At 46.2% G+C, this 23,652-nt stretch overlaps 4 protein-coding genes across 4 annotated transcripts; 2 read left to right on the top strand and 2 right to left on the bottom strand.

Moving 5' to 3' along the window:
- Nucleotides 1-11,355: 11,355 nt before the first annotated feature.
- LOC100824365 (UDP-galactose/UDP-glucose transporter 3) lies at nt 11,356-14,663 on the bottom strand. The gene is made up of 7 exons (XM_003563645.3): nt 14,414-14,663; nt 14,224-14,321; nt 13,985-14,121; nt 13,307-13,337; nt 12,407-12,510; nt 12,088-12,209; nt 11,356-12,004 (listed from the first exon to the last, which is right to left on the bottom strand). The coding sequence occupies exons 1-7, from the start codon at nt 14,572-14,574 to the stop codon at nt 11,584-11,586; spliced, it is 1,074 nt and encodes a 357-aa protein (XP_003563693.1). The 5' UTR covers nt 14,575-14,663; the 3' UTR covers nt 11,356-11,583.
- An 890-nt stretch (nt 14,664-15,553) lies between these two features.
- On the top strand, nt 15,554-16,428 carry LOC100824665 (multiprotein-bridging factor 1c). The gene has a single exon (XM_003563646.4). It carries the CDS (start codon nt 15,724-15,726, stop codon nt 16,192-16,194), a length of 471 nt encoding a protein of 156 aa, XP_003563694.1. The 5' UTR covers nt 15,554-15,723; the 3' UTR covers nt 16,195-16,428.
- Nucleotides 16,429-17,227: 799 nt separating this feature from the next.
- On the top strand, nt 17,228-19,453 carry LOC112270064. Its single transcript, XM_024457721.1, has 2 exons — nt 17,228-17,299; nt 18,183-19,453. The coding sequence occupies exons 1-2, from the start codon at nt 17,228-17,230 to the stop codon at nt 19,143-19,145; spliced, it is 1,035 nt and encodes a 344-aa protein (XP_024313489.1). The 3' UTR covers nt 19,146-19,453.
- A 10-nt stretch (nt 19,454-19,463) lies between these two features.
- On the bottom strand, nt 19,464-23,122 carry LOC100824969 (aldehyde dehydrogenase family 2 member C4). Its single transcript, XM_003563647.4, has 9 exons — nt 22,909-23,122; nt 21,553-21,695; nt 21,070-21,453; nt 20,889-20,978; nt 20,605-20,778; nt 20,369-20,506; nt 20,140-20,277; nt 20,002-20,063; nt 19,464-19,902 (listed from the first exon to the last, which is right to left on the bottom strand). Exons 1-9 carry the CDS (start codon nt 23,033-23,035, stop codon nt 19,629-19,631), a joined length of 1,530 nt encoding a protein of 509 aa, XP_003563695.1. The 5' UTR covers nt 23,036-23,122; the 3' UTR covers nt 19,464-19,628.
- Nucleotides 23,123-23,652: the final 530 nt, after the last annotated feature.

Genomic DNA, 23,652 nt, shown 5'->3' on the forward strand with positions numbered 1-23,652 from the left:
GTTCCACTGGGCCTGTTTTGTTCTGGCCCATCTTTGGGCTTATGTGTGTTTGGACCTTCGGCTTTTCGTTTTGTTGGAGTTTTTTGCTTTTGCGTCGATTCAACGAGAGACAGGATGGACAGGGGATGAGAAGCATTTATATTGTGCGTGTTTTTCTGTGCCTTTTTATTTCTGTAATCAATATAATGTTTGAACATTATATCCCCGTAGAACTCAACCATCACCAATTTGCAACTTGTGAGGATAATATAGTTCTCAACCGTGGATCTATCTTCTCATTGGTTTCTTTATTGATTTTTTTCTTTTAGAAACTCAATCAGTGATATGTCGATGTATGTTCTTGTCGTTTTTCTTAAACAATTGCACAAATTATGGCATGGCTACACATTATATCTTTATGTGAATCAACCATTGCCAGTGCACAGCTTGGCTGCATTTTCTTTTTATTCCTCTTGATTTTTCCCTAAAAACTCAATAGCTTTTAAGTTGATTTGAGTTTTTTAGGCCAGTTTCACAAGCCACCTCCTCATGTGCAATTGTGTTTTTTTCCTCAGTTGCTCATGCCTCATATTGGGTTAGTTTCACATCATCCCTCCTGGTGTGCAATTTAGTTTTTTTATGTGAAGAGTTGCACATTAAAACTCTTGTCCTACACTTTTGCAAATGATTTTTTCTAGTTAGTTGCATAGGATCTCTATTAATGTGCAATTTAGTTCATTAGGGGGTGAGTTGCGCACTAAAACTCTTGATTCACAATTGAGTTCTTTTTGAGTTAGTTGCACATCATGTCTCTTGATGTGCAATTTAGTTTTTTTTAGGAGAGTTGCACAATAAAACTCCTGATATTGCAATTGAGTTTTTTTTTGACTTAGTTGCACATCATCTCTCTTGATGTGCAATTTAGTTTTTTAAGAGGTATGTTGCACACTAAAACTCTTGATATGTAATTGAGATTTTGGGGGTTTAGTTGCACATCATAATCTTCGATGTGCAATTAAATATTTTTTAGGGGGTGAGTTGTACATTAAAAAGTTTGATGTGCAATTGAGGTTTTCGTAGGTGAGTTGCAAGTCACTTCCCTTGATGTCCAATTTATTTTTTAAGGGTGATTTACACATTAAGATTTGCGGTATGCAATTTGAGTATTTTTATGAGTGAGTTGCACATGATCGAGATTAAAAAAACTTATTTTTGACAATATTTAAATCAACTCTATGTGAATGTTGTTGACATTTTTTCTTTTGGTAGTCAACAATTTAAACCGTGGTTGCACATTATGCTCGTGTGCAACACGATCATTGCCAATGTGCTGCCAAAAGTAATTTCTTTTTTCACTACTTATCTATTTTCACCTTTCGATCTCTTTTTTTTTGTAAAAAAATAGTTCTTTATATGTTGTTGTTCTTGTCGTTCTTCCGACACTTCCAAAAGTGGTTTCACAATATATCTTTCTGCAACTCAATCTTCACCAATATGCATCTTGACTGAATATTGTTTTTTCTCTTCGCTAATATATATGCTCCTAGCTGAGTACAACGCATATAATATGAATGCATCCGCATGCGCAAATTTGTACACGAGGGATGCTGCAACTTCACTATTTGAATGAAAGATAAACAACACAAATGAGAAATGCTTATGATCATATCTGAATTGTGCAGCATGCATGCCTTATACTCCCTCCGTCTCATACTAAGTGACAGAATATTACATGTATCTAGATGCCTTACACAAATACATACATATTTGGACAAATTTGAGTCACTTAATATGTGACGGAAGAAATATAATTTTGTATCATGCTTCTTTATAGTTTTGAAAAAAGAAGAAGCAAATGCATACGTGTATACGGCATGTAGTTTAGTAGGTTGGAAAATTCGTTGGCTGTAAAGCCCACAAGCAACAAAAAACAAAACAAAAAAACACACCGAACACACTGGAGAGCAGTTTCGGTGTGGTGGGGGGCCAGGTTTCAATCGGGTGGATCAGACGGCATGGAGGAATCGACTGAGAAATAAGAAGAAAAGCATATTTATCACGCAACTGATCCATAGACAGACCCTAAAGTAAAGGTGCAGAGAAAGGAGAGGGAACCAGAAAAAGAACGAGTTGGAAGCCACGATTAGAAGGGTAGGCAATTAGAAATCCGAAGAATCGGACACGGTGGTACTTACATCACCATGATGTCTGGTAACGAAGTCGCGAGGGAGCCTTGAGGGCTCAATCTTGGCCTCCCGTTCGACGCAGGCTGGCCGCTGCTGATTCGACATGGTTACCTGTCGCGGATTCCAGTTCTTGCTGCCTGACGTGCCGAGGACGTCAAACAGTGCCTGCGGCTGGTGCAGGATCTTTGCCGCTAAGCTTGGGGAAGAGGTCCTGGCGACGCCAAGAGCCTTCTTGGTCCCCCGCTTCGATTCGACGAATCTTGATCGGGACGGCGAGACAGAGGGTGGTCGCCCTTGTCCAGCTTCTCCCTGGATTCTGCGAAGCTTCTCTTCTTCTGCACTTGCGTCCGCCGAGGTCGTCGAGCCCAGGAAGGGTGGCTTCTCTCCCTGAGCCGCGCCGGTTCCGCCTGAGCTTCTGCTTGGCGACATTGCTGTGCGACAGGGGTTCTTTTTTTTTCCCGAGAAGGAGGAAAAACCCCGGGCTCGGCATCAATCGATGCACACAGCCATCGTATTATTAAAGTTCAACACAAAATCATCATCCAAAGTTACATCTCAAAAATAAAACAAGAGACCAAGAAATCAGCAAGCCTCAAGTCTAAACTCGGCGCGTCACCCAAACTGGCTGTAAAACTCCCTTGCTGCCATCTCCATACGGCTGCACTCAAATTCCATACACTCCCTGACCACCATCGGAAGCAGTAGGGATCAGGTACGGAGTCAGTGTGTTGTACGAAAAATAACCTGCAAGAAATTGGAATCTTTCTTTTTGTTAAACACCAAATCATCACGACAATTCCAAATGGACCAACAAATCGCACAAGAACCAACAAGTATGAGCGATTTAAGAGAGTTCCCCATCCCATTAAGCCAGTGTCCAAACATGTTCACGATACAAGAGGGGGGTGGGAGATTAAAAGTCACAACGACAGTTCTCCAAACTAAACGCGCCATCAGACACTCAAAAAGCAAGTGGTGTATTGTCTCGTCTTGATCACAAAAAACACATTTTTGGCAACCATGCCGGTTCCTTTTGGCCAAGTTATTTTTAGTAAGCACAACACCACGACAAAGGAGCCATGCAAAAATCTTTATTTTCAGGAGAATCTTGAGTTTTCATATTATCTTATGACGAAATTGACAATCATCGTTAATAAGGACCTGATAAAGAGATTTCACGGAAAAAAGTCCGGATGTGCGACAGGAGTTCCTGAGTTCCTCCTGCCGTTGGGTTTTAAGTTTCGGAGGGAATCTGAGGCTGAGGTCTTGGGGCAGAGGGATTGAAGGCCTTTTATAATGTCGAGGAATATGGGGGGTGGCTTGGCTGTGTGCGGGACCGTCAAATTCTGTTATTCTTTCAGTTCCTGATAGGAATGCAGGTCGTGTAAAACAGCCGAGCATTTTGTCTGCACATGTTAGTATTTGATCGAACAAAAGTACAAAACCAGCGCCCAGAATGTTTCCTCCTACGGCATTTCGTCGAGCATCTGTGCCGCCTTGCACCTCGCCACACCGAGCGCAGACCAGCTCAGCTCACGGAGGATCGGGGGGGGGGGGGGGGGGAATAGGCAAGCGGAACACTGTAGAAGGAAACGGATGTGCCGGTGGCAGCGGCAGCGGTGGCCGCCATGAGCGCCGCCGCCCGCGCAGTGGCTCACCACACTCCCGTGGTTCGCATATCCGCCGAAGATCGACGCGACGTCAATCGGCTGGGATTGGGATGGGAGTATGGGACATGGGCATGGTAGAGGGATCCAGGAAGGGAGGGAGAACGAGGAGGCCCATTGCTCGTGGGAATTGGGGAAGGCCCGAAGGAGGAAGGAAATGCGAGGCGGGCACTGGCCTGACCGCGTCAGGTATGAGCTCTAGCAAGTGGCAAGCGGCGAGTAAAATGCACCAACAGTCCCTGTACTTGGGCGCGCGGATCGCTTTAGTCCCTCAACTCAGGATTTGCATCTTTTAATCCCTAAACTTGGCTTAAGCGCTCACTTTCATCCTTAATTACGTACACGTGCGAATTCAACGCCACGTCGGACGGTCAACCCTGCCAGCATGGACAAAGAGAGAGCGCAGGAGGTTTCCCACTCAGTGTTATTTTTTGCACATAATCCCCCAATAACTTTCTTATTTTTGCAAATCTGTCCTCCACCTGAAACATATTAAAAAATCCCCACGCCTCAAATCCCTAGATCCCAGTTCATCTCCTCTCTCCCGTGCTCATCTCTTCCCCCCGATTTGGTTCCCGTGCTCCCGTCCTCTTTCCATGGCAACCGGCTCGACCTCTAGGTCCTACCGTGTGCCAACCCAGTGCCTCCCTATCATCAAATGCCCTTGCTGCGTTGTTCGTGATGTGAAGAAGTACACCACGAAATAACATGCACGGGTCTGAATACATGATTGTACAGTTCTTCAAAAGTTTTTTTGTGACATCTTGTCATCAGCCCTGAATGCCTCAAGATACTTCTTAGCTAAGAATGTGGATGTGAAAGCCCTGACTTTCCATGCCTTTGAGCAGGTATGAACAGGATGGTATCTTTTGACTTGTATGCATTTTGTTATGCCGTCATAAGATGCCCACAACTCCCGTTGACAGCCAGACGCACAAACTGCATGAAGGCTCTTGCTGTCATTCTTAGGCATGATTATGTTTACTCTATTCTTGCAACTATACTCCTTGACTGCATTCCTAAGCACAAGAACATTTGGAAATAACATTTCAGGCTTGAACAATGGATCAACCATGTCCTCCTCTGTGAAGCTTGGAAAGTTAAATCTGATCTCCTCATCCTCAGAGCTTGCTGCATGAAGTTCATCATATGAATCCACTTCTTTTTCTTCCTTCAAATTCTTCCCCTTTCCCTTAACATCTGCTGCCAACTCACATTTCTTCTTTGCTTCTGTCACTATCTGATCATCTCGAAGGTCATCATCACCAATTCCAATGTCATTATCTGAATCCACTAACTTAGGCACATAATCTGAGTCATCTGAGTCACTATTGTTATCAATATTTTCAACTATAACATTTCTTGCTGACTTCCTCCTTGCAATCCTGAAACCTTGTGGCATCTCAACAACCTCTGGCACCTCTTCAGCAACATCATCTTCCACCACTTCTTCAGTTCTTGCACCCATTTCCCTTTTCACCTGTGGAACCTCTTTTACCACTTCCACTGCCTTTAACTGGAGAAGCTTCCAAGTCAATGTAAAAAGGTGGAAGCTTCTGCTGAGATTTCTCCTTGATAACACAGATAGGTTTACTTGGACTGAAGACCTTTGGCTCACAAAACCCTAACCCCCAAAATCGAGTCTCCATCAGTCAATACCAACAATCTACCACACGAACCGACTAGATTGCATAACAGTAAGGCCAAATCGATCCACATCGCATGCGCACAGAGAGAAAGATGCACTCATCGTAGAGGGGCGGTGGGTCGCCTTCGGGTCGCCGCGTTGGCGCCATCATTCCGGTCGTCCGTCCAGCGGCGTCGCGAATCGATCTTCGGCAACCAATTTCCGCGGAAAAAACGGTCTCCGTCAACCGATCGTCGACGATCAAGCTGGCAACCTCCGTCGCCTCCGTCGCCTCCCCTCTCCCTTTACTCCCGTCTCTCTCTATTCTTCTCCGCGTCGGGGGTTTCTTGGTGAAGGATGGGATGGGAGGGGGCAACTGAAAAACACGACCAAGTCTGACTAAAAAAGTTGGGAGGGGGGTTACTGCAAAATAGTCGCCAAGACGGGCATCTGTTTGTCCATGCTCGCAGGGTTGACCGTCCGACGTGCCGTTGAATTCGCACGTGTCCGTAATTAAGGATGAAAGTGAGCGCTTAAGCCAAGTTTAGGGATTAAAAGATGCAAATCCTGAGTTGAGGGACTAAAGCGAGCCACGCGCCAAGTACAGAGACTGTTAGTGCATTTTACTCGGCAAGTGGCAGTGGCAAGTCTATAGATGGCCAACGGGCCGGCCCGGCCCGGCTAGAGATAAATGGGCCTTGCCTGGGAACGGCCCGTTGAAGCCCGCCAAAAGAGGGGCCGGCTGGGACGGTCCGAAAACTCCTCCTTCAAGTCCAGACGCGGCACTAAGCCCGGTCGGGCCAGCCCGGGTCCGTTAAGGCTCGGGGCCTGAGGAAGCCCACCTCACCACACATGGGCCAAATCGGTGCAAAAAAGAAAAAAAAAGGGTTGGGCTAGGCCAAAACATAAAGAAATGGTGGGGCTAAAAGATAAAAAAAGATGGGTTGGGATAGATTTGAGAAAGTTAATTGTAAAATGTTCTAATCCTAATAAAAATAAAAATAAAAATATAAACAGGCTGTGTCGGGCCGGTCCAAGGACGTGAGGTTGAAGCCTAGGCAGGGCCTCGAAAAGGCCAGCCTGATTAATTTTATGCCGGGTCGGACGCAAACGGACGAAATCGGTGGGCTTTCAGCTTTTTCAAAATGGCCCGGCTCGATGGCCATCTATAATGGCAACCATGAGTGTTCTGTTCTAAAAAAAATAAAGAAAAGAGAGACTAACATAGGAAGAGTAAAATAAATAAGAGAAAAGTTGATTTAAATCTTAAGTGCATGAGTATGTGAGCAAGATAGGGGAAATTTGACAGCATGACGAACAACACAGGAGGGCTGAGCTGAGCTCCCGACGCCGTTGACCACTCCGGCGTCCACTTCCCATACCGCCGACCACTCCTGTTACGACGACCACCTCTAAACACTGTCGGCCTTTCCAACCTCGGCAACCGTCTCCAAGCCGGCACTGTCAACATTTTTCAGATGATGAGAAGCATTGATGTTTGGGCCTTGGCGACTACAACGTACGGCTGCCAGCTTGCATCCCTTAACGCTGGTTGGCTTCGTCGGTAGCTATTCCGGCGCGGGTGGAAGCTCGGCTCCGTTGCAGCTGCGGCCACAACTCTCTCGTATCCTCGTCTGTAAGCTTGCTCTGGCCTCTCTCATCCTTCTGCTGTTACACCTTTGCTACACCGACAGATATCTCACAAGTACCTATCACTAGAGCTCGTACACGTCAATTAAATTACCGGCTATTTTTGCTTTTTAGTACATATAATTTTACTGAGAAGATGATGCCTTCAGGCATCGATTTACTTGTACTCAGGAACGAGGGAACCGGAGAAGTGACAAGAGGAACTCGTGCGAAAGCAGAAGGAGGAAGACATCGTATAGCAACTATTTCCAATTAGTACCAAGCTGGCCACGTCCAAGTCCAAAGAAGCAAAGAAGTGGGCCCCAGGCCTATGAGTTATGCATGTATTGCACACATACATGGGTTTTGCTTGCCCAGGCTGCCACGATCGATTCCACGAGTAGGCCTGGCAGCTTTGTCCAGAGCTGCTTCGTAGCAGCCAACAAACGGTGGTGACGGCAAGTCTTTCTTTTGCCTCCTAAATAAATAAATAAATTGTTCATCTAGGTTAAGATTCGGATTTCGTCGAATTGTTTAGCTTTGCTACGATATACATCTGCGAGACACGTAGGTTTACCGTCTTGTTCAGATCATCAGTGGAATCACAACTTGATCATCTATTCTCGCGTCTACATTATTATTCGCAATTTTAGATTGCATTTTATCATAGTTCACGATGGTTCTTCGATTGTTTGCAGGAACTCGAACCTCGTTGTTCAGGTTGATCGTGCCTACGACAACATCAATAACCATCGAAGATTGGTTTAGTGATTGCTTCGGTGTATCGTCGGTTACGGTATAGTTGGATCGTCAAAATCCACCAAATCGATATTTATCGCCACTCTCATCGAAAAATCAGGCCACCGGCACATCACCTCTTCCCGTCCTATTATTTTTTATGCATATATGGTGCCCCATCCCCCTCCATCGTGGCAGATTTTAGCCACGAAGCCAGAAAATAACACAGTTGGGATCATTCTTCAAAACTTACTAGTGTCACTGCATCTATTATCTATCTATGCATCTATTATCTATCTATTATTACATACTAAAAACAACATGAGAGGTAGCATGGAAAGACTCCAGACATCCACATCATTAATATTATGGGGTCTAATTCAATACGCCCCCCTTCCCCAAACTCAAAAGGGTAGGATAGTCTTTTCACGTTTTCTTCCTACTATTTCCTTCGTCCTGCTTCCTTTATCTCTCGCGAGGTATCAACTGCATCAAGAACTTTTTCAACGATCCCTTCGGTGAGATTGTGCGGAAATTTGTGTACTATCACAATGTGAAATTTAATTGCGATTCAACGGTAGAATCACCTGAAAACTTCAAAATACCTAGTGTTGTTTGGATTTCTCGTGACCGTGTAGGACAGCACGAACATCCGACTTGTTCACATGTTTCCCATTTCCTCGAGAAGTGTTTCGCCGATCCCTTCGGTGGGACTGTGCGGAATTTTGTTTACTACTACAATGTGAAATTTCATCACGATCCAACGGTGGAATCTCCGGAAAGCTTCGAAACACCGAGTGTTGTTTCGAATTTTCGCAGCCGTGCGGGACAGCATGAACATCCGACTTGTTCGCATGTTTCCCGCTGGCTCAAGAAATATTTCGTCAATCCCTTTGGTGAGATTGTGTGGAATTGTGTCTACTACTCGCGTTAAATTTCATGATGATCCAACAGTGCAATCTACGGAAAAATTGAAAACACCGAGTGTTGTTTGAAGGCATACGAAAATGATAGAAGAAAATATTGTTTAATGTTCATCGTGTCCTTTTTTATGAAGGGGTACGGATTAATCTGGACCGTCCTTGTGTTTTTTTTTAGAGGATAGGGGTTGTATTGAATCAGAAGTGTAATGTTATTTGGACCTTTCTATTATACTTGTAAAATGCCGTGCGCTGCTATGGTATCACATGAAATGTGGTCCAGTATTATTTCCGCTTATTGCCGTGATTGTTGTTGCAGTCATGGTGCGGCTGCCCCGCCGATGAGTTCGCCTTAATCTGGATAGTTCCTGTCTCTAGGGTTCATACATGTCATCTCTAGACAGCACTCAAGGTAACTTCGTACACTAGGCTGTGTTTTCAGTCATGTGTAGGTCAGTCTTTTGGCAATCAATCCTCCGAGCAAACCGCAACTGCTCATCACCGAAATTGAGGAAGGAAAAAGTATCAGCCGCACACCCTGTCGATACAACGGCAAAAAGCCATCGGTAGCGACCAATTTTTCAGGTCCGCAAATCGTCTGTATTTCTATCGACAGACTCGTTCTCTCTCTTCCCTCCTTTCCCTCCACCTCAACCGAAATTCTTGTTGCCAGACGGCTCATGACGGACTGTTGTACATGCCCTCACAGCAGATCGCCCCCATGGCCAAAATAAAAGTAAATTTGAGTATGTTAGGGCATCTCCAAGGGAAGCACCTAAATCCTCCCCATTTGTCCAAATCTCTATCCATACGGGGGTGCATGAGTAAAATACACAGCCCAATGAAACTCTCATTTGTTCAAAAGTGATCCACACCCATCATTTTTTTCCCAAATTTGGGGAGAATATGGAGAGTTCTCATTTGTGCAATACTCATCCAAACATTATCCACTTGTCTTGTTGGTGGGAGGTTACCGTTGGACAACTTGATATTTTGCTCACCCCATTTGTCTAAAGACCCTTCAAATGAACAAATAGGGAGAACAAATGGGGGCTCATCCTTGAAGATGCCCTTATAATTTAGATTGGAGTGTACATTGTAATCTTCTCGTGTAACAAACGTTGTCGTCCTATAAATATACACCACGCGGAAAATTGACACGGGATAATCATCTTTTCTGGAAGGCGCAAGTCCTGCCTGCTATTCGAGGTGCCTGACTCACTGGGTATCTTGATTCCATGGCTAAGCCGCTGGAGGAGACCTTGAAGGTGATGAACGACAAGAAAGGAGATGGAGGAGATACCCAATCCCACCTACTTGCTACGGGTGGCGCAAAACCAGCAGTGTTGAGCATGGTTCTCAATTTAGGTTTCAAAAATATTTCGGCCATAGCTGTAGTGATTTCGGTTTTCATTTCAGCCAAATGACTGAAATTCTCAGATGAAATTGACTATAATCCGACCAAATTTGAGATATTCTAACAATAAGGATTTGAAATTAATTTGAATTTGTGTGTATTAGTGAAATCATTGAAATATTTTGACCGAAAGAGAATTATTTCGGTGTTGAGCTATCTGCTGTCGTCCATTTTCAGGGAAGTCTTGGCGCAGGTGGTTGAATTGACCACTGCGGCCAAAGTTTGGAGGGCGATTAAGGAGATGTTTTCTTCTCAGTCGCAAGCCCGTGTGATCCAACTGCGACAACAACTGACATGTCCAGAGCATCCTACTTCACGAAGATGAAGGGGCTGGCGGATGAGATGGCAGCCGCCGGCAAGGGGCTGGACGAAGACGACGTGGTCTCGTACATCCTAGATTCCTAGCGGGGCTAGATACCGACTACAATCCGTTCGTGTCTGCCATCACCACACGGACAGGAGCAGATTAGCCCATCTCCCTGAGCGACCTGTATGCTCAGCTTCTCACAGCCGAGGCGCGGCTGGAGGACCAGAACTCCAGAGGACAGTAATACTAATACAGTATCAATCATATGCAAATACAGAAATACTGCTTCTCGAGGAGACGGGCGTGGTGGATCTTCTTCTTTTTTCGAGTAAAAATAGATATATTTAATAATTAATCATTACAATCTTGGAGAACCATCTCCCCCACATGCAGCGGACTGGAACTCAGCCAAAGAGACATGCAAGTCTCAGTTCTAACCATATTTGCCAAAGCATGACTCGCACGATTTTGTGATCTATACTCTTTTAAAAAAAAAATCCTCCAACCGGAATCTCAGCAACTAAATGCGCGAATCCGGAACTGTCACGACCTATGCCACGGCCAGCCAGCATCAAGCACGGCGTGGTGGATCTTCGAACGGTGGCGGCAGAGATGATGGCCGTGGACGCGGGAACGCAGGCAACTACAATGGTGGTCGTGGTGGAGGTGGCTTCAACTCCAACAACAATCAACAGCAAGCACGGCAGGGACAAGGCGGTGGCTACTCCAACAACACCGCCAAGTCCACGCAAGTGTGCAAACTGTGTGAGAAGACCGGCCACACCGTGCATCGTTGCTGGAAGAGATTTGACACTCTTCCATGGACAGGAGAAGTCTGGCGTCGGCCAGCTCCTATGGGGTTGACACAAACATAAACTCTTCCTCTCGAAGCAACACAATTCATTGCAACTTCCCCCAGTAGTAGAATATAGACTACCCAGCAATTTTTAAATAGTCGACACTATAGCAATTACCAGACATTTCGCACATGTTAGTCAATGCAAACCTTTATCCTACAATTTCGATGGGCTACAGTAATGGTCGCCCAGATATCTAGACAACAAATGTGTGCAATCAAAGTTACAAATCAGAACGAGCTTATAAGAATTGAGATCATTCCTTGTGGTCTCTGCCCTTTTTTCTCTGCCATTTGAGATATATTTGGAGAGAGAGGCCAGAGAAGACCATCACAACACTTCCCCATTGCTCCAAGGACAGTGGGTTGCCACTGATAACAGATGAGATGACGATGCTCATGAACTTACGGGTGGTAGTGATGGTAGTGTTAGTAAGAGAGCCAAATCGGCTGATGGTTAGGAAGATGAAATTTTGCCCCACGGCACCACATAGGCAGAACATGATAATGTCCCAGGCCACCTCCGGGTTCTGCTGGCAAAATCTCACTGCCTCAAAACCATTTGCGTATGGCCAATTACTGAAGAGTAATGGCGCCACAAACATAATTACTGTATTGTATATGGTCCCCCAGAGGTTCATGCCAAGCATAATATCCCAAGGGTTAGTTTTGGGGTACCTGCAATACCACCACATTACTTTCCATTTGGAGAAAAAAATATCAAAGTTTTGCTATGATATGGAATTGACAGCTATGGTCACCTGGACTTTATTAAATCTTGGGTTGAGTTGGTATAACCATCAAAAGCTAAGTTGAGGAAGCACAATGTGTAGCCAAGAGGAGCATTAGGGTTGGCAAGCTTCTTGATAGTCTTTGAGCTTGTCTGATTTAGTAAAAACAAAGAAAAATTTCAGAAGTGACATGACGTTATCAATTGTTTTGATGTGTCTTGTATAACGATATAATGAAAGATTAGCAAAAGGTATTGACGGTCCAAGGTTCATGGGCACCATCAGACGGATGCAAAGATTAGCTCATCGCTGGTTGTTGATCAATATAGGAAATGGAAGAGCTCCTCACCTTCAGCAATGCAAAGGATGACACGCCCCCAGCAACAAGAAAGGTGCAGAAGTACTCTGGAAGTGTATACTTGACACCATAGAGTAGAGTCCCCATCAGCATAACTGTACATAATGAATCAAATTAGAAAGACAAGTACAACAGTGTCCAGGCTAAGAAGCATGAAAGGTTATCCTCAACATTACTGCACAATGAATCAACAATGAGAAAGACCAGTACAGCGCTGTCCACGCTAAGAAGCATAGAGGTTTATCACTACTCAAATTACTTTAGCCAGATTGCTCAGTTACACAGTTATCAATAGGGCATCAACTACACATGGCCTGAGATTGGAAATGTAAACATGCATGTAAGGTTTTTCAGTTGTGCAGGACGTACTGACAGTTAAAACAATCACATGGCGACAAAACGGAAGCAAAATTCTCCTTCTAACAGAAAATGACATGCTTTACGTACGCGTTTGATAAAAAAATGGTATGGAAGTTCCGAAAGTTTTGCTAGTGTAGTGGTACAGAGGTTTGTATATAGTTAGTCATTCTCAGACAATTTAACAACGCTAATACTTTTAGTTCATTTTTGGCTGCTGCATGTGCTTATAAGTTAGTATGCATAGCAATAGTAGTCCATGCATCCATTTCCTCCAAATTCGACTGGGAGATTTTGATCCAGAATAACCTTAAGACCCTATTGTTTGTTTGGTGCCCCCTACTTAACACAATGATGACTTGCAAAGCCTATGCATATTCGTATTGAAGTGTACTTTTCTTTACTCATTTAATGATGAAGTGAACTGGCACACCAAGCACAAATTCATAGCCATTATATGCAGTATCCGTATGCAAAAGAGAAAAAACATGTAAATATAAACTTCACAGTATGCATAAATATTTGCAAACTCACCTGGAATCATCTTAGAAGACTTTGCCAGGACCTGTAAACGCAGACCAAAAAAATTCAGGACCCTTGATCTCCAGTAGTTTTTGGCATCATTTCATATAAAAAGAAACAGCAGCATTTCTTCCATTTTAAGTACAAGCAGGTACAGTATGTTACCACAATACCACTGTCCTAATAGTCAGGGCGGGGGAAAATCAGTTTAATGTATTGCATTCTTGCCATACAAGATTAACTATTGAGGATAGGTTGGAAGAGTATCAGTATATCCAATATTGTACTGAATGTATGTGATATCCAGTGTTCGGTCATCTGTGTTGTCGGGATCATGGATCACTACATTTAAATCAAGAGCGCATTAATCGTGACTAAAATGAATCTAAGCTCCCAATGTATGGCAATACCAAGTGCAAAACCACAAAAACTGAGTCTCCAATTTCACCACATCACATTCAAACCTCTAATATTCTGGCATAAATCTCTAACTAATTAAGTATCTCATTTAGTCTGGTAAGATCATATACTGCTGCCTAAAGAACACCAATTGGCCAAATTCCTTAGCACATTTAAGTAACTACAAGATAGACATTCTACTCCATAAGTAACACTTAGTTGCAAATACAACATCCCCACAAAATGCGAACGACGAAAAAGCTGAGACGGCAAAAGCAGCTGGAACCTAACCTGAGCCGGGTAGCTGATGTACTTTAGCGCCTCGATCCCCATGGTAGGGCCGATGGTGTTGGTGATGCTGACGCCCCAGTACTTCGAAAGCGGCGCCCGCCCGGCAGGATTGCTACCACCCGACCACAGCTTAATCACTGCAGGAATCAAGCAAGTTATGAACCCTTCTCATCCAAAATCACGGTCACATTCTGTGAGATGCAACAACTCAGCCCGTGCGGGAGAGAGAGGATGCTCACTTATGAAGGACCAGACGAAGCAGACGACGTTCTGCGCGAAATTGAGGAACGCGAGGTGGTCGAATCGCCGGGCCTCTGGCCCGAACCGCTTCGTCGACCTGAGCCGCGAGAAAAACGAAACAAGGAGAACTGAGCCCGGATTCTCTCTGTTGCGGACATCATTGGAGACTGGAGGAAATACGGTGCTTACAGCGTTTCCTGGAGGACGCCTTGCGTGATGTAGGCCGACCAGATCCCGGCGACGCAGAAGGCCAGCACGGCCACACGCGACGCCAGGCTGCCGCCGCCGTCAACGCGGGGGCGGCTTCGGACTCCTCCTCCCCCGCCGCGGCCCTTCCGCACGGACACCATGGCGCTTTCGGTATGGTTCCGTTCGCCGGCGAGTGGGGAATCGGTGGCGATGGCATGGTGCTCGCGGAGGCGCTGGTTATAGGAGTTGGGCGCCGTGCAACCGTGGACAAGGAGAGCGCGCGTCAGAGGAGGGACGTGGCGTGGCGCGGTTGGGCAAGAGGTGCCAGCAGGGACGCCATATTGGCCTTTTCTTTTCTTTTTCTTTTTTGAGAATCTCTCCATCTTGGATTTTTTTTTTTAGAAATTCCTCGACATATTGACTGGGTTGGCGTGGAATGATCGGGAATGATCAACAGCCCGAGCGTGTTGGCTCCACTGAGCTTTGGGCTGAACTGGACCTAGTGAAGTATCGAGCTCATGGATTGTGAAACTGAAAGGGCCATGGACCGGAAAAAGCCTCTAGCTGGTGCAAGGGGCGTGCAGAAGAAACATCACCCACAGGAGACAAAACTGATGTCAAAAGAAGCACACATAGCTGTCTTCATGTTGACCTGCGTCGACCACACAAAAATCCTCCTCACTCCGCCATCTACGTACATGTAATATTTCGTCACTTAACATGGGACGGAGGGAGTATGTGAAGAACTAAATCTGGATAATTGAAACGTAAGAAGAAAAAAATTATATAAAAGAAAAGGAAAAGAGAGTGTGTTCAACACTTCAACTATTAGATGGTCTCAAGCTCCGAGATAAGAGAGACAATCAAATAGGATGGAAACGTTTTTGAAAGTGAAAAGGAGTGTTTTTGAAAAATCTTTGACCTAAAATCCAAAAAAAAAATGAATTTTTTTAGAACAAATTGGACTTTGTTTTGCCGTGGCAATTGAACCGTAGAGTAGTGCGTAGCCCCCAAGCATAGTGAGTTGGGCTTTCCGTGGCACCCAAGTCTCTGTAAGCCCATCCACAGCCATCCCTTGCTCTATCTGCCAAATGAAGGGCCCAAATATAACTGATTCATCTCCCAGAACCTTCCGGATCACACGCGCAACTACACCGGTAGCCTGGAACCTTCCCGAACCGCCATTGTCCTGAACACCTCTTGTATTTATAACTCTCGTCCCAAGTCCCAAAACATCCTACCAGATCATATCATAAACACGAGAAGGCAGAGAGATCGACCGAGAAAGAAAGGAAGAGAGAGAAGGCACGATGCCGACGGGTAGGCTGAGCGGTAACATCTCGCAGGACTGGGAGCCGGTGGTGCTGCGGCGGACGAAGCCTAAGGCGGCCGACCTCAAGTCCACCAAGGCGGTGAACCAGGCGCTGCGTTCTGGCGCACCGGTGGAGACGGTGCGAAAGGCGGCGGCCGGGACGAACAAGAAGGCCTCCGCCACTGCCGCGGCGACCCCCACGCGGAAGCTCGACGAGATGACGGAGCCGGCGGCGCTGGATCGCGTGGCGGGCGAGGTGCGGGCCGCGATCCAGAAGGCGCGCGTGGCCAAAGGGTGGAGCCAGGCGGAGCTGGCCAAGCGCATCAACGAGCGCGCCCAGGTGGTGCAGGAGTACGAGAGCGGCAAGGCGGCGCCCGTTCAGGCCGTGCTCGCCAAGATGGAGCGCGCCCTGGAGGTCAAGCTCCGCGGCAAAGCCGTCGGCGCGCCGGTGGCCGCTGGAGCGAAGTGATATATGTCTCGTGCGAGCGTGAGCCGTGATCCCGTGACAGGTTGAAAGTTGATCTATGATCGGTGGAATCGTGTATATTGCGTTGTTGGCTGTCCGTGTGGTAGGTTGCGATGCAGTGCATGTCAGAAATTTCATGTCGAGTTCGCGCAAACTGTAAAATCTTACTGTGAAACCGTTGATATTTCTTTATTGCGATGATACTTGATTGGGGAAATTTGTGGTAGGACACCCTTATTTTTTGTCATTCGCCAAAACACACCGTCGGAACGTGGGAATGTGTCTTTGCCTAGTATCATTACAATTTTGTGAACATTTGCTAGAACACACATCGACTAAAAACTAAAATTGAGAATTGACATTTTTACTCTGGGCGACGACGATCTTAAATTTGATTTTGAACATTTTTTTCTTTTGTACGAATTGATATTTGACATCTACTAGAGTTCGTTGTTTATTGAGGTGGGCATTTGTCTCCTGTGTTGCTGCACTCTGCATGAGAGGAAAACGATTCGAACAAAGAGTTCAAAAAATTCTAGACACATTTGATAAATGGTAGAAGATAATTCCATGTGAAAAAAATAATCAAACTTTCCGTTTTGGACCATACAATGTGTTCTGTCAATGTCCACAAAATTTAATGGTACTAAGCAAAGACGCATTTCGGCGGTGTATTACGGCAAAGGCCACGAAATAAGGGTGTCCTCTAGCCAAATTTTTCCCGACGGTGTGTTACGGCAAAGATCACGAAATAACGGTGTCCTCCAGCCACGAAATTGATCTTTGATGTTATCTTCGGCCTCTCTTTTTTTCCGCTTCCACAACCTAAAGAACCTGATATATATACTTGAAATTTCCTGTGGAGAACTACTGCTCTGTGGCCTGTGTTGCATAACGAAGGCCCTCGAAACCTGAGTTCTGTCCTTGCTGCTAATGAATTGTCTATTAGTCTTCAAAAGGCACTGCAGAATCATCAGCTCAGCGGAATATCCCTTGGTCCCCACTGCCCCCAATCCATTTTTTTTAATGTATGCTGATGACCTCGTCATTTGTGGAGAAGCCACCATTCAAGAAGCGACAAACATCCTTCAGATTATTAATGACTTCTGTAACTCTGGTCAAACTCCTAATTGGGGTAAATCTGCTATTCTTTTCAACAAAAAGGTGGAGCCAAATCTTTCTGCCCAATAAAAAACATCTTTCCTATTCAAAACCTTGACAACTCCACTTTGCACCTTGGACACCTCCTTATTCTCTCAGCTAAGGATCAATCTTCAGCCTACAACTTCATCATTGACAAGTTCAATTCTAAACTCAATGTCTATAAGGCTAATCGTCTCTCCCATGCTGGCAGGCTTACCTTAATCAACTCAGTTTTTTCCTCCATCCATGTTTACTACATGTCCAATTTTTTTTTCCTTGAAATTCCTAACTAAGCTCACTGCGATAATTAGCGGCTTCTGGTGGACAGGTATCAGAAATGGAGATCAGACTAAACCTCTTTGCCTGAAAGCTTGGGATGACATTTGCATGCCCAAGAAGCTTGGTGCTCTGGGTATTAGGAACCTACAAGCTATGAATAGAATCCTTCTAGTCTCTTCTGCTTGGAGAATTGCCAATGATCCCAATGGCAACTTATCTCTGATCCTTAAAGCCAAATATTTTCCTGATACCTCCTTCTAGAAACCCAATCCTAACACTCCTAAATCTGCCTTCTGGACTTCCATCTCCAAAATTTCCCCAATCCTCCACGATTCTGATTCCTGTTTTTATCAGCTCAGGGATGGAAATACATCGGTGTGGAGTTCCTTGGTTTCCTCTTTGGAAAAACATCCATGATCATCTTAGAATCCAGGAAAATCATTTCAGATACCCGGCTAAGGTCAAAGATCTCTGGAATGCTGACACTAAATCTTGGAATACTAACCTGATTTTGTAGCTCCTTGATGACCTTACAACTGATGCTATTATAAGAACTCAAATCCTCCCAGGTGAAGGCCAAGACATCTTATGCTGGAAGCATAACTCAACACGGATTTGCTCTTCTAAAGACGCTTATAGGTACTGTGCTCAAAACCTACAGATTTCTACTCCTACCTCTATATCTCCGCAGGTCTCCTCGGCGCTTATGGAAATGGAAATGCAAGAATCTCCTTCCCAGAATCAAAACCTTTTCATGGAGGCTCTTTCAACATGCCCTCCCAACAGGTAAAAGAGCTGGTAAGATTTCTAAACATATCTCCAAGAATTGTGCCAGGTGTGGAGCTTTAGAGGATGAAATTCACATTTTCTTTCTCTGCCCTTTTGCTAAAGCTGCTTGGTTTGCAGCCCCTTGGTTTATCGGGTCTGAATTTTATGTGCAGCATGAGAATACCATTATAAACACTCTCATTGCTATTTCCAAGTCTGGTCATCCCAAGGGTTCAATTCAGAACATCTTCACCTTTCTTTGGTGTATTTGGAAATCCAGGAACAATTTTCTCTTTAACAGGAAACTTACCTCTTCCATTCAGGTTTTTCCAAATGCCAAAAGTTTGATTGCAGGTACTGAACTTGAGCTCACTGCTGATCCAACCACTGAGAAAGAACAAGGAGACCAAACATCTAGATCCATTCTTATTTCTACCTCTCAGATTTCTCACTTGCAGGAATTTAATATTTATTTAGATGTAGCTTGGAAAGATCCAGGTACTGAAGATGGTTTAGCTCCGGCTGGACTTGGAATTTTCATTAAATCAAGAAATCCTCAAAACAGGTGGATTGCACAAATCCAGGCCATCTCTTCTCCAGTGTTATCGGCAATACATGATGAAGCTTTAGGAGCTCTTTTAGCTGCCAATATTCTTTCCCACCTCCATCAGCACCAGGCTATAAACAGATTTCAGATGACCAAGCCCTTGTTCTGCCTTGCCAAAGCAGGGACGTTGGAGGCTGTCCGGGCATTGGTCCATTAGGTCTCAGCTTCTCCAGATCATTGGAATCCACTTTGCCCTTAATTCTCAAATGGTGTTCACTACCAGAGATAACAACACTCTAGCACACCATTTAGTTAGGAAAGCCAAGAGTAGTCTAAGTTTTAAACCTACTTTCTCTTGTACTAATAGTGATCACATGACTCTTGGCTGTCCCTTGAAGCATCTTTGTAATCCTCAGAGCTCTGATCTCTACAGATCTCTACAGGCTCAAACATGCACTTTGCTGTTAATGAATAAAATTTCCCTTCTTCAAAAACAAAAATCCCTTGTTGACTTCCTTATGGGAACTCCGGCACATTTCGTTGGCCATTGCCACACGTTGCGATTCTCCTAACAATTCTGCTCGGCCACATACACGTGACACGCCAAATTAAAGGTTGCAAGTACTATTATTACTTCGATCGGCAATTCGGCATAAACAAACAGATTAACAGCGTTGTACAGATGCAAAGCTACAACAGGCTAGAGCCACGGCGAGTCATAGACGGGTGTGACGACGGACTTGACGGCGAGGAACTTGTCGAGGGCGTGCATGCTGGCGTCCTTTCCGTACCCGCTCATCTTGCGGCCCCCGAAGGGGCAGTCGGCGTCCATGGCGAAGTAGCAGTTCACCCACACCACCCCGGCCCGGATCGACCGCGTCATCCTGTTGGCCACGTCGATGTCCTTGGTCACCACCCCGGCCGCCAGCCCGTACCTCGTGTCGTTTGCCTTCGCGATCACCTCCTCAACCGTCCTAGAACAACAACCATGCGATCATAATCGATCGATGCAACTTTGCTTATCACTAGAGTGTCCATTCGATCCATTTGGGACGGAAGCGATTGAGGATTACCTGAACTTCATCAGGCACATGACGGGTCCAAAGATCTCCTCCTTAGCTATGATCATGTCATCCTGTACGTGTGGAGTATGTCAGACACAATGTGATCCTTGACTGAAGTACGTATGTGTTTTGGGGGTGAATTTTGACCTTAACATCGGTGAAAACCGTAGGGTCGATGTAGTAACCTTTCTGACCACAGGGCTTGCCTCCTGTCAGCACGGTCGCCCCTTCTCTCTTGCCATGTTCGATGTAGCTGAGCACCCTCTCGTACTGAGCCTTGTCCACCTATTCACAGGCCACGACCCACGGGTAAGTCTTCTTTCTCAATCAACAAGGATCGATTTTTGTCAGACAAGAGAACATGGAACGCCCGTACCTGAGGCCCTTGATTGACGCGAGGATCAAAAGGGTCACCCACCACCCAATTCTTCAGGCTGTCCGCTAGCTTTTTCTCGAACCGGTCGTAGATTCCTTCTTGCAGGTACACGCGGCTCGCCGCGACGCAAGCTTCTCCCTGCAAAATTCCAGCGCAGACAGACCGACGAACAATCAATTGCTCTGTCGCCTCTAGCTCACAGGCTACGCTCTCTGTAAAAGATTCCATGACCTCACCTTGTTGAAGAAGTTCGCGCCAATGGCGAGATCGACGGCCATGTCCACGTCCGCGTCGTCGAAGATGATGAGCGGGGATTTGCCGCCCAGCTCGAGGGACACCGGCTTCAGGTTGCTCCTTGCCGAGGCCTCCATTACGAGCCGCCCAACTGCCGTTGAGCCCGTGAAACTGACCTGAATGAATCAAGAAGAAAATGCCGTTGCGTTTTTGTTGCAGCAATAAAACCAATCATGCCTCATAAACAGATGAATGAATTTGCTAAATGTTGTTAGATAAAGATTACCATGTCGACGTCCATGTGAGACGCGATTGCTGCTCCCGCCGTTGGACCAAATCCTGTGACCACATTGATCACCCCATCTGGGACTCCTGCCTGCACGGCACAACAGAAAACAAATTCAGAAACAACTGGAACGAACCTGTGTACACACATCGTGTGAGCGACAAAACCCAACTTAATTTACCTGCTTGGCCAAGTGAGCAACGTAGAGGGCGCTGAGCGGGGTCTGCTCGGCGGGCTTGACGACCATGGTGCAGCCGGCGGCCAGCGCGGGGGCGACCTTGGTGAAGAACATGATGGAAGGGAAGTTCCAGGGGATGATGAGCCCGGCCACGCCCATGGGCTCCCGCAGGGTGTGGCCCTGGAACTGCCTCGACATCTTGAGCGTCTCCCCATGGATCTTGTCGGCGGCGCCGGCGAAGTAGCGCAGCGTGCCGACGGAGGCGCCGATGTCGACCGCCCTGGTGACGACGACCAGCTTGCCGGCGTCCAGGCTCTCCAGCTTCGTCAGCTCCTCCGCGTGCTGCTCCAGCAGGTCCGCGTACTTCGTCATGATCTTTCCTCTTTCCTACACGATTGCACGAATGCCATGCATTGATTCTTTTTCGTTTTCTTACATGAGTTGCGGTTCCCTTTTTTTATTTAGAAAAGGAAGCTAGAATCATACGGATCCGGACATGCGTGGCCATTTGCCGTGATCGAAGGCTTCCCTTGCCGCCCTCACCGCCAAGTCCACGTCCTCCTTGTCACCTTCAGCGATGCTCGCTATCGCATCCCCCGTGCGCGGATCCCTAGTCTCGAACGTCTTACCTGAAGAAGAAATTAACATTCAACGTGATTAGGTGTGGGTTACTTTTAACGTGATGATTCTTAACGTGATTAGGAATGTACTGTATGATTTTAACGTGACCGGGAATTAATGCTCGTTTCGCTATCGCATCTCCAGGTTGCAATGCTTGTACAAACGAGAAGTGTTAGGCGGCATGCATGCGCGATGTGCGGACCCGTGAGAGGAAAAAGGACGTATCACTCTCAATCACTCGTCGGCCATTTGGACCATGTGACGAGATCGCATATACGTTATGTGCGTGGAGGACCGGACGGGTAGAACCTGACAGGACATGCATATGCAGCGCTGTGGCCCTGCAGATTCGTCCAGGCTTTTATCCGTCGACTACTGCGAGGAGGATGCTAGTACAAACTCATCATGGGTCCATGTCTCTCCATGACCTTCTAGAAGAACCCGTCTGTTATTTTTGCCATTTTTTAAAATGGCGGTGCTCCTTGTCCACACGACCACATCCCCGCTCCCCGTCCTGGCAGTGGGCTCCACCAGATTTATCTCTTTCTTTTTTTTGAACTATCGGTATGATGGACCTATATATCTGCCTGGATACCGTGATGGATGCACGTGGTATTCGGTTATCCAGCAGGTTCCCTCTACCCCCAAAAAAAAAGACATGGATTTGAAACGAAAAAAACAGGAAACGAAACAATATGGATACAATCAGCATCGCAGGAATTGCCCTCGCGAGCAGCATAGTGGTCTCAAGATAATTGGGAGCTCATGCTCATACACCGACCGAGAGAAAGAAAAAAAGGATACGGAGTAATAAAATAGCATTGCAGTCCCGTTAAAAACGAAGGATGTTGCGAAACATGCCATGTTCCCAAGGAACTCTGCGTGTCGGCTGGGAGACAGAAACTGCCCTCGAATGACTTCTAGCTAGCTAGCGGCATAGCCAGGTTTTTTGGATCAAGAGCAATAGAAAAAAACCGATTGCCAGGTTCGTCCGATCACGAACAAGCCAAACCACACTAGACCAAATGAAATAGAGAGTAATTTCGCCTTAGTTAATCACCCAACAACTAGTACCACTGCTTTCGTCACCGGAATTGCTCCAGCAGTTTCTCAGCGTTGATTCCTTAGCATGGCGTGGGAGCTAATCGAGATGACATATGTATACTGCAGACAGATCACAAAGGACCGAAGAGATGCAAGACACTGTACGCGCGTATATACCTGATACGGCGTCGACGAAGCTCCCGTTGATGAAGAGCTTGGTGTACCTGATCTCCGGCATCTCCACGCCGCCGCCGCCATTCTCCGCCCGCTTCTCGCCTCCATCGCCATTGCGCTCGCTCGCCATCTGACCCGGTCTGTCTCTCTCTCTACCCCAGTGACTTGTGTAGTTGTGGATACGTGCGCGAGGAAAACGAGATGGGGGTCGCGTGATTTAAGCAAGTGGCTTTCCCGTGTGGCCTCGTCGGTCCGTTTTGTCAGCCTCTGGAGGGGCTGCACCGCTCTGCAGCAGCAGCAGCCTCTCTGACGCAACGCCAGCCACAAGGATATCTGGCACTGAATGCTTACGTTACAGGCCGAGGTTACACGCAGCACCGTCGTCCCCTTGGACCTTGCCTTCCTTCGGTGCTAGCTGGCCGTTGCGACCCGTGAAGTGCCTGCCAGGCTGCTGTAGTGCTGTGATGTCATCGTGCTAGGCAGCAATCATCCGAAATTAGCTAAGCGCGTGTGCGTTTTTTTTTTGTTTTTTTTTTACGTTTCTCGGTGATTAATTCTAGCTGCAGTCTGTTAGCAGCAGCGTCTGGCCGTAACTTTTTAATTGACAGCTCGTCTGGCTGTAACTTTGTTGTTTAGCGATGAACTGCATCTTCTGAAGAACGAGCTACTAGCAATTTTATACGCATAGCTCGTTAATTAGGCTCGCTAGCTTTCGACAAATCAGCTACATGGCTTTAATTGTCGAGA

Source organism: Brachypodium distachyon, chromosome 1 (genome assembly GCF_000005505.3).
Source record: "Brachypodium distachyon strain Bd21 chromosome 1, Brachypodium_distachyon_v3.0, whole genome shotgun sequence".
NCBI lineage: Eukaryota > Viridiplantae > Streptophyta > Magnoliopsida > Poales > Poaceae > Brachypodium > Brachypodium distachyon.

Excerpts from the sequence above, each read along its gene's own strand:
- LOC100824365 (XM_003563645.3), bottom strand. The coding sequence starts at position 14,574 with ATGGTGTCCGTGCGGAAGGGCCGCGGCGGGGGAGGAGGAGTCCGAAGC. Across the intron at positions 14,322-14,413 it reads GGCGTCCTCCAGGAAACGCT|GTCGACGAAGCGGTTCGGGC; the intron begins GTAAGCACCGTA and ends CTCGCGGCTCAG. Across the intron at positions 12,511-13,306 it reads GTCTTCTAAGATGATTCCAG|TTATGCTGATGGGGACTCTA; the intron begins GTGAGTTTGCAA and ends CATTATGTACAG.
- LOC100824665 (XM_003563646.4), top strand. The coding sequence starts at position 15,724 with ATGCCGACGGGTAGGCTGAGCGGTAACATCTCGCAGGACTGGGAGCCG.
- LOC112270064 (XM_024457721.1), top strand. The coding sequence starts at position 17,228 with ATGACCTCGTCATTTGTGGAGAAGCCACCATTCAAGAAGCGACAAACA. Across the intron at positions 17,300-18,182 it reads TCAGATTATTAATGACTTCT|GTGAAGGCCAAGACATCTTA; the intron begins GTAACTCTGGTC and ends AAATCCTCCCAG.
- LOC100824969 (XM_003563647.4), bottom strand. The coding sequence starts at position 23,035 with ATGGCGAGCGAGCGCAATGGCGATGGAGGCGAGAAGCGGGCGGAGAAT. Across the intron at positions 21,696-22,908 it reads CTTCGTCGACGCCGTATCAG|GTAAGACGTTCGAGACTAGG; the intron begins GTATATACGCGC and ends TTTCTTCTTCAG. Across the intron at positions 20,064-20,139 it reads CGGTTTTCACCGATGTTAAG|GATGACATGATCATAGCTAA; the intron begins GTCAAAATTCAC and ends CCACACGTACAG.